The following is a 9,877-nucleotide window of genomic DNA, read 5'->3' as shown; positions in this document are numbered from 1 at the left end:
GAAGTTAAGCAGTGGTGTTGCCGGACTTGTTTTACAAAATGCTACCGAGTATTGTCAACTCATTGGAGCATTAATGTTCTTGGTGAACTCCCGTCCGAATATATGATTTGCAGTCAACACATTGAGTCAACATATGGTTGAGCTTCACCATTCACATTGGATTGGTGCCAAGAATCTGTTGAGATATCTTCGTGGCACAATCACTCATGGGTTGAGATACACTGCCGGAGATGTGAGACTACTTGGGTATACTGATGTTGATTGGGTAGGCAGTGTGGTGGACCGAAAAAGCACTTCCAGGTGCTGTTTCTCTTTGGGATCTGCCTCGATATCCTGGATGAGCAGGAAGCAAAAGTCGGTGGCTTTGAGCACAACCGAGGCAGATTACATCGCTGCTAGCATGGCCTCTTGTGAGGCAGTTTGGTTACGAAAACTCTTCAGTGAGCTATTTGGATTTACATTAGATACCACCGTGATCTTGTGTGACAACCAGAGCAGGATCCGTTTATCAAAGAATCTTGTATTTCATGATCGCTCCAAGCATATTGATATCAGGTACCACTATATTCGAGATATGGTGCAGCGAGGAGCAATAAGGCTCCAGCATATCGGTATAGATGAACAGGTCGCCGACATCTTGACAAAGCCCTTATGAAAGGTCAAATTCCTGACTTTCCGAGAACAACTTGGTGTCGTTTCGAGACCCTCTTATGAGGGTCGAGTATGATGTATTGAACTCTGGAAGCTACAGGGGGGCGCGGGGTACTTCTTGGAGTGACATGTGATCACAGGGCGACTCACCATCCCCTGGTGGTGCACAATGTACAGGGTAGAGGTTCAACCTTCCCCTGTGACACCCTGTGGTGACTGTGGAACATGATGATTAGTTCTCCTGTGAGCCAGGATGATTCGTTATCCATGGCGACCATGGAACAAGATGATTAGTTCTCTTGTAGGCCAGGATGATTAGTTCTATGTGGCATCCACTGGATAGGATGATTCGTTCTCCTGTGGATAGGATGATTAGTTCTCCTGTCGAGGCATTCTACCCATGCAGTCTGGGACTCATGGGAAGTACCTCTCATCTGATCAATGAGCAGGGAAATGAGGATAGGGACCATAGTAGTACTATCGATGGACGCATCGCTGTATCTACCGTACTCCCTATGCTAGGATGACCTCCATTGATCTGGGATCAGTGAGAGTGGTTCACACTCTGAGATTGACTTCGGGTCAATGGAGGATGGTATGATACATCCTCGATCATTTCTTCTTCATAGTTCGAGTAGAGCAGAGCAGAGTGGGATCACGTTGTACAGGACAATGCATTTAATAGATGGATACCAACGACGGTCTGACGGATTGCATATGAAGTTCTCCCTAGTTAAGAGGGAGTGTTAAAATTGGCAATTAGGGCCAAACTTCATGTGGATCACCTTATTTATGGCTTCTGATATTTTTCCTAGATTCCTCTCATTGAGAGGTGTAGGATTGATCTAAAGATCATCCGATTCTGATAAGTATTTATGGAGGTATGAAGTTATTTTGATTATGGACAAATTGTCAACGTCGGCCAACAAACATATGTAGGTTCAAAAGCCCAACAATCATGTCTATTCAACCTCAACGTTTGCATATAAATACAAGGAGCATTCTCCTCATTTGGACAATTCAATTCACTCATCTTCTCTCTCTCTCTCTCCCCTACGCATAAAAGGAACCTCTCTCTCTCACACACGTGTGGCTGAAAGGAAGACATAGAAAGAAAGATGCTAGGGCCGCATGTCGTCTCTTTGACCAACGTTGACCAAGCATTGACCTTCCAGAAGTGCAGATTGGGTGTGGTTGCCTCTCCTAGACAAGCCACAATTTTTGGCACAAAAATCGAGGTGATCTGACCTCTGGTTTGACTGGTATTTACTGCCCTAGTTTAGTGCTACAGTTGACTGGTATTCACTGCCCTAGTTTAGTGCTGCAGTTGACTTCACAAATCTGCAAATTAGCTGAACTTTTGAGGTTGTTCAAGCGTTGTTTCTTCAGCCTATTCGAGGAAAAGTTGACTGGAAATTGACCAAGCATTTTAGAGATCAATTTCAGCTAGTTTGACCAAGTTTGACTTTGTTGATCTAGGGTTTGCTGCTGCTGATATAAAATTACAGAATTCAGATTTTGTACTATTTCTCTGTGCTAAACTATTGAAGATAAAAGAAGATTTGATCAAAGGGTTTCCTCGCATTGGGGTTTGTCCCTGGCTAGCCGCCACATCTTGTGTCTCTTGTCTTGGCTTGTTTTTCTGTTGATCATTTAATGTTCTATCTGCACTTTACTTAATGTATATGTGATTGCTAATCTGTGGCTAATAAGAAGAAAAATAAGTAAACTGCTCTAAGCATAGAACATGCCATAATTTAACAGAAGGTTACTTAGGTAGATGTGGGAAGAGGATGTTATAGAAATAATCACGACCCTATTCATATATCGGCGAAGTATAAGAGATTTATGATGATGATTGTTCCCTAGTCGTCGGTCAGCAGGAGTAGTTGTTAGTCGGCGGATTCACTATTGAATTTGCGACTCATCCAGTGTATAAATTACAACGTCTAGTAATGAAATAAACAAGCTCTTACTGTGAGTCTTCAACTATGTTAAGCTCCTTTACTCTACATAGACTAAAGCCTAGCATTCTACATCACATCCACTCCCCTGCGTACCGAAAACCTCCACATGCTTCGCACCAAGTTACTATTTCTGCATCGACTAGTAACATTTTTCTCACTCTGATGACAACTCAACTCCTTCCTGCATTGCACATCACCTTTAAACCCCACACCTTTTTCTTAGGCCGCAAACATAAAACACGTCATTCAAAACCTTAATGCAAATTGACAGAAACCATTTCTTACAATCATGGTCCATTCCAGCTCGCTACTCGCTTCTGGAAAATATATACCCTATAAGAATTTCGATTCAAATCCATGCTAAAAGCTGGTTTTTAAGCCAATATTTTAAAACCCGCAAGCATTAAACATGATATTCCAAACCTTAATCCAAATTATCAAAAGCAATTTCTTTAAAGCAAGGTCCGTTCGGATCAAATATATTTTAAAATCTTGTTTTTAGGCCAATATTTTAAAGTCCACAACCATTAAACATGCTATTCCAAACCTTAATCCAGATTGGCAAAACCCATTTCTTTCAAGCGTGGTCCATTTCAGATCACCGCTCACTTTTGGCAGATAGATATTCTATAAGAATTTCGGTGCAAAACTGTTGCAAAAGCCTGTTTCTGTGCAGCAACGTTGGAAGAAAATCTATTTTATTCATAGATAGTATATTCATTTGTTTTAGCAATTTATTCATAGATGTCATATTCATTTTTTTCGGCAACGAAGGCTATAAAAATATGAGATTAACCTCCTGCAACGAAAAGAACGAGGATGTACGAGTGTTTAATTGTTAAATTTAAATTTTGTATTTGATATTGGTCTTTATGATAATAGATGAAAATTTAACATTGATGCTTACTGATCAAATTTAACATTGAATTGGGTGACTCTTCCGAACAAAATAAAATGATTTGTTTTACCAATGTTCTATCACCATTTTCTCTAACCATTCTTTAAAAAGCATTCGTAAATATTAGGGTATACTAATTAAGGATCACTAATAAATCATCTTTGAACATTGGATGGATATCGACTATTAAGCGAAATTGATATTCTCCCCAGATATTAACGTAGTCTTTAATTTGTTAAGATAAGCTTTGAACCTTGGATTAACATGGCCTGTTAAGCAAAACTGATAGCCGACCTGGATATTTAATGCAAAATTTAACTTGTTAGTCTCTAGATTTAAGGTTTAGTGACTGATATTTATGCTTATAATAAGTGTAATCATGCCATCAGCCTAGCAAAAAAATGGATATTAGTAACTCTATTAATTAAGTCATTGACCATCATTAAATCAACGAGGAAGCAATCCAAGTTGTCAACGATTCTAAATATTCAACTCCAAATTGTTTTGAATTATTGAAAATTTAATTATATGGGCAGAATAGTTTAAGTAGGAGAGTCTCACTGTTCTATTTTTAGACCCCTATAAGACTAAAAATCATAGTCAAAATCAGTGAATATTAGACTAAAATTGATCCAAAAGTAGAACAGTTAGACGATTCCCTTTCAGGCAAGGTGGTTGATTATTGAGTTTTGTCAATAATTTTATTTATTTAGTTCCCAACGATTTTGAATTATTGAAAATTTAATTATATGGGCAGAATAAGTCTGAGTAGTCCCACTGTTCTATGTTTAGACCCCTGTAAGATTAAAAAATCATAACCAAAATCAGTGAATATAAACTAACCCTTTAAGGCAAGGTGGTTGGTTATTGAGTTAATTGTGGCAACCAAGTCAATTCTATTCGGTTTGACTTTTAAGTTCCCTTGACTCTAGCGTAGTTACTTTACACTGCCCATTTAGTTTACTAAATTTGATCTGAAGCTTACCATTTAATTCCAGGTTTGGAATATTACTAGGTTAATTGGACCTATTAGTTCCTTGGCTTTAAGTTATACTTGGCCATCAATTCAATCATTTTCCCAGTTACATTTGCAAATATAGGCGCTTATCAATCATCTAGTTAATTCCATGATGTCATGGTTTGGCCTTAGATTGATTAGCATGCCAGATTATGAGATTTGCTGACTTAGAATTCTAATTCTAGTAACCGGAATTTGAGATCAACATTTGGTATTTTGAAAATTAGATACGTTGCACACGGCAAATTCCTGCTTAAACTTTTCATTGATGACGTAATTGCAGAATCATCCGGCATAGCTGAAGATACAGATAGAATTCAAACACCAAAACTACTGATTCTGAATGATCGATAGCAAACAGGTTTTCATGTATAACATAAGACGTCCTTACTCTACTCGAATAATTCTGCTTACAAAAACATAGGAGACCGTCTAAGTTCAGACATTTCTAATAAAAACTTGAGCAAAGGGGCAGAATATAACTCAATAACAAGAAAACCCTTACTGCTGTGATTCTTGAGAGTAGGGGAATAATTGGTACCCTAATTTAATAAGTAATTACAATGACACTATCCAGATCTAATAAAAAGTAACCAGTAGTTTAACAAAAGTATGATCGTGAAGGAGGCATTACCAGTGTGATGGGTGTATTTCAAATTTCGAAATCAACTAATGGATACTTTACCAATGTCTATAAATGAATGTCCGCAGATTAATTGAACCAGCCCGTGGACTACGATATCAAATTGTGTTGAAATCAGAAAAAGAATTAGCAACAACAAAAATTATCAAATAATATTGTTCTAGTTTACATTCCTCATTCAAGACCTTTGTAATGACACGGCCTAAATAAAAGAGTAAAGGTATTGGCACTTATAAGCTGCACTCCATAAAGAATTTCTGCAAATATGTTAGTATGACTTCACCACCATGGCAGAAGTTGAATCTTTCAAAACAGAGCTTATTGCTCAGCTTACATGTTTGAAAATTACAGCAGCCTGTAGAATCAAAGTCTAATAACATCAATTAGACAACCATATGCAGCTGAACAAGAATTTGGATTCTCTTAGACTGGCCCAGATTATCAAGTTTGCAGAGCTGATAACTTTCCGCGAATACATTCTGCAAGAAGAGAGGTCTCTTGATTCAAACAGAGGTGTCTCCTCCAAACATTCTGTAAAATATACAGGAATATTTCAGGGATAATAACCAGAGATAAACCAACTTTAATAAGAAGACCATCATTTTTTCCCAAGATTTTATGGTTTGCTTTGTAAGTAATGCCAGTCAACTATTATTCCCTTCACCTCTGAAAGTAAATTTAACTGTGAATTTTTTCAATCAAAGCTATGTTAGTCTAGATTTTTTCTGAAAGTGTGCTTCAATATTCACCATTCAACAGCAAATGATGAAAAGTTATTGCAGCAATGGTACATATTTACGAATCAAGAGGGATCAAGGAAATATTGTTTGAGATTTTACTGAAATATTACCCTTACAAACAGGATCTAAATCTAATCACTTAGAAAAGACGTCACTCCTCTCTTATATCTTATTCTAATGCCTTCTATCAAGGTCTTCAAGTGTATGAGCTTACTCGTGACCATTAAAGCCAAGATGCATTTGTGTACTTACCTCAGACCTCCAAAGTTTATCATGCATGCTTCTGGGAATAATGTGAAAATGTGTCTGGAATGATGATGTAGCATTTTTCAGATACACATGACAAAAATATTATACTCTTCCAAAGAATAATAATTAATGCAAAAACAGTTACTGTAGAAATACAAGATCTTAAAATGCCTTACATGGAATATCACTTGTCCAGCAGCAGCACCATTGTTAACTAATAAATTGAATGAATCTGTCATGTGAGCTTCAGTAAGTTCGCAGATGATGCACGCATATCTTTACAATCATCTTTATGCATATTGTGTGTTCAATGAGAAAATTTGTTTAATATCTAATAAGTGCAATAATGTAAATCTCCTTTCACTTTCTTGTAACTAAAAAAGTTGTGTACAAAAAAACACAAATACACTGCATCTCTTTGAAAATGTATACAACAGAGATTTACTCTTTTTATTTAAAATCTATGTAAGAAGCATCAAAAATCAAAGCACCCAGGCGTCCTGTTCATTACATGCACAAAGTTGGAAAAATATGCACAGGGGAATCAAATACTGGCATGCAATAAATTACGGGGCTTTCATACTTAGTATTGTTTCAAGAACTTGTGAATTGCAGAAAGAGCCATGTGTTGATAGAGAAAAGAAATATGTTCAGTAAACTATGGAATTTGCTCCCGAAACTTAAAAATCTATTTATACACAAGGCTTAAAAAGCACCACTTTCATTAGATTTTTCTAATTTACAAAGTACAACACAGTTACTCATTCAATAACTTAATCTCAAGCGAAAATGCAATCTCCATTGTTTTCCATTTTTTTCTTTTCCGTTTGAGTTACCTGCAGGTTCCATTCTAACAGATATGAAACATCTACCCATTTCTAATAAGTAATCCCCCCTTCAAGATTGTGAAAATCAATGTTTATTTGCTTTGTGAAGCCAACTTGTCATCTATATGGCTGGCCGCTGCACTTTAGTGGTGGTGAGCTGTCACTAATTTTAACTTTCAGTGAAAAACCCGTGATATTTAGTAACAAATTCATGATATTATATATAAGGTGGATAATCAATCCATTGTTAGTATCAAGTGTATATGGGATTATCAAAATCTCTATTGGTGATGCTCTACACCCATGTTTATGTTGCATATATTTTGGTGTTTATTTCGAACAAATGGATTTGAAATATTAACATGGTATTTGAAATCTTAACAAATGGATTTTATAAAGTGTTTTTATAATTAATGATTATAAAGTGAAAGTGACTTTATATTATAAAGTTGGGTCACTTAAGTGATTTAAGTAATCTCATCAAGAGATTAAGTCATGCCCGTTGATCTCTTGGACCAAGAGTGGATCTTGACCATTGAAGATCTTAGGGTTAATTACAACTGTTTTAATGAGATATAAAAAGAGATTTTGGAGACTGAAGAGGCACATTTTTTGAGAGAGATATTTAAGGGAGCTGAAGGAGAAGAGGGGTAGCAAGAGGGAGGGTGCATTTCCCAAGGCAAGAAAGGGACACACATTCCAAGGAGAGGATAGCATTAATGGCAGACTATACAGTGGGTTTCCCACAAGCCATGCAGCAATTTTGAAGGCTGTAGAGTACAGTACAATACTGTACAACAATTCTGGGCATATTTTTCGAGGTGCTAGAACAGCAAGGTACAGCACTGTACAGGCCGTACACAGTGATGGGCATGAAAATCAATGTTGGGCATGAAAAATGACGAAAATACAGTGCATTTATTGCTGTTGTAAACACATAATTTTTCTTGTGGGCTCATTAATAAAATTTCTCTCTCTTGACTGGTTTTTCAAGGGGCTTTGCCCAAAATTTCTGTGTCTACTTTCATGGTTTGCTATTGTTGTTTCTAAGTTCAGCAGTTAGTAAGAGATTCAATGGTATTTTTGTTCTAAGTTCAGCGTCTGCATTTATGTGTGAGCAGAAATATAATAGAACAGTAAACTGTTATAAACTTGGCGAAAGTTCAAATCAGTACTTAGGTCAGTTAAAAACTTACAGATGAGGCATCTAACCAAACTAGTGTTGAAGTTCTTGGTAGCTTCAGAAGGTCTTCTACATGAGCCAAGTGCCTTAGCATGTAGAAGATGGTTGATTGCCTCTTTAGGTGCTTGCTTGGTAGAGTAAGTGATTTATGACTTCTCTCCTAAGTTTAACTTAGGGAAAGTATAATAATTAATGTCAATTACTTATTGTGGACAATTAAGCCAAAGTAAAAGGAAAATAATGAAATTATTTAAGTGACTTAGATAGGATCTCAACCATTGATCTCAAGTGAGGTGAGATCTAATCTCATCCATCAATCACTTAGGAGATTAAGGTAGGGGATTTTGTCTAATGAAGTTATAAAAGAATCCTAATGGAGGTGAAGACACAGCACAGCTATACAGCATTGAAAGATGATTTTGTCAAGGGGAGGAAGTGATATTCTCCAGAGCAAGAGGCTCAACTAGACTGAAGAGAAGGGAGGAAGAGTGCAGGGAAGTTTAGGGAGTAATTCCAAGAGGCTTAGTTCAGAAAATTGAGAATTTGAGTAGCCTAAGCTTAGAGGAGGCTGATTTCCTTGAGGCAGGAAAAGAGAGGGCCGATTTGCTGGTGCTGTGGGCCGAGATTTTACAGGACCAAATTCTTCAAGAGGCTGATTTTTTGGTGGGCCAAATTCCTTGGGCCAATTTTCACAATGGAGCCGAATTACAAGTTCCAGCAGTGCATTTTTCTGTGTATTTTCTCAATGGGTCTAGGCCCAGATTTTCCCAAGAATTTTAATGAAGGAAAATTGTTATGGGTGTATACTTACTGTTGTGATGTGATTGATCTCTCTAATTTTATTTTTCTACTGCAAATTATATTTTCAGAAGTTAATACCAATGATTTTATTTTCTAGCAATTTAGAATTTTTATTCAATAATATTCTGGAAATAAAAAACGTTGAGGTATAAATAAATCTGGGCTGGTATTGGATATTTAACAACTACAGCTAAACAATTTCTATTGATGCTAAGAACGTTTTTTCAAGGGCTTCCTCTAACCTCATTGCAGCTATGACTGCATCTGGTTAGGGGATCCTTCTATTTTTGTAATCATATGCATTTTGCATAATATAAGTACTTTTGCGAAAAAAATAAAAAAAGAAGCATGCATACAATCTTATGAGGATTGCATGTCTATCAATGCAAATCACCATCCAAAACTAACATACATCAAACTAGTTCCCTAAAGTTTTTTAAACAAATCCTCGGTTATGTAATGCCAACTTACTGAAACGCATTGTGTCACTCTAATGTTTCCATAAATGAACATCCATGCATTTGTTAACTAAAATTTTCCAAGCCACTTCTAAGTACAGAAAAAACAGTTACAATAAAATGGAAATAGAACCAAAATATTTGAGTAAGAATCAGGAACAAGATTATAAGTTTAATAGCTTGACTTTCTCACCACAGCGTGTAGCTTCCATGATGGCACTACCTAAAATTGGTATGACAGCACACATAGCTGCTGCTACCTGCATGGAGAATAAACAATAATAAATCCATCTCTGATATTTTTCCAGTAATTGCTAGCTATTCACAAGGACATGCTAACCTTCAAGAACATCCACTCAAGTATTAGCTAAACATATCAAAACTATCTCCCTTATCCCGTATGTCAGTTCAAAAGAAATTTTTCAAATTCAAGACATTGCAT

General features: G+C 36.5%; 1 protein-coding gene across 2 annotated transcripts; it reads right to left on the bottom strand.

Annotated features, from left to right (window-relative positions):
• Positions 1–5,303: 5,303 nt before the first annotated feature.
• On the bottom strand, positions 5,304–9,804 carry LOC149152492 (adenylylsulfatase HINT3-like). 2 transcript variants are annotated; one of them, XM_089439991.1, is made up of 4 exons: positions 9,629–9,768; positions 6,343–6,398; positions 6,170–6,223; positions 5,304–5,708 (listed from the first exon to the last, which is right to left on the bottom strand). In XM_089439991.1, the coding sequence occupies exons 1-4, from the start codon at positions 9,699–9,701 to the stop codon at positions 5,619–5,621; spliced, it is 273 nt and encodes a 90-aa protein (XP_089296117.1). In that variant the 5' UTR covers positions 9,702–9,768; the 3' UTR covers positions 5,304–5,618. The 2 variants fall into 2 exon arrangements, with proteins under 2 accessions (XP_089296117.1, XP_089296118.1); XM_089439992.1 differs by lacking the exon at positions 6,170–6,223 and having other exon boundaries at positions 9,629–9,804.
• Between the last annotated feature and the right edge of the window lie 73 nt (positions 9,805–9,877).

The sequence above is a fragment of the Pinus tabuliformis genome, chromosome 9 (assembly GCF_031772625.1).
Source record: "Pinus tabuliformis cultivar Carrire ecotype Pingquan chromosome 9, CPIR1, whole genome shotgun sequence".
Classification (NCBI taxonomy): domain Eukaryota; kingdom Viridiplantae; phylum Streptophyta; class Pinopsida; order Pinales; family Pinaceae; genus Pinus; species Pinus tabuliformis.
The sequence above is the reverse complement of the archived record's forward strand: the minus strand, read 5'-3'. Positions and strand labels throughout refer to the sequence as shown.

What these genes read in the sequence shown, in the direction of transcription:
- LOC149152492 (XM_089439991.1), bottom strand. Translation starts at nt 9,701, where the DNA reads ATGCAGGTAGCAGCAGCTATGTGTGCTGTCATACCAATTTTAGGTAGT. An exon ending in CATGGAAGCTACACGCTGTG is followed by an intron (nt 6,399 to 9,628) that starts GTGAGAAAGTCA and finishes CTCACATGACAG; the next exon opens with ATTCATTCAATTTATTAGTT. An exon ending in ATAAACTTTGGAGGTCTGAG is followed by an intron (nt 5,709 to 6,169) that starts GTAAGTACACAA and finishes TATATTTTACAG; the next exon opens with AATGTTTGGAGGAGACACCT.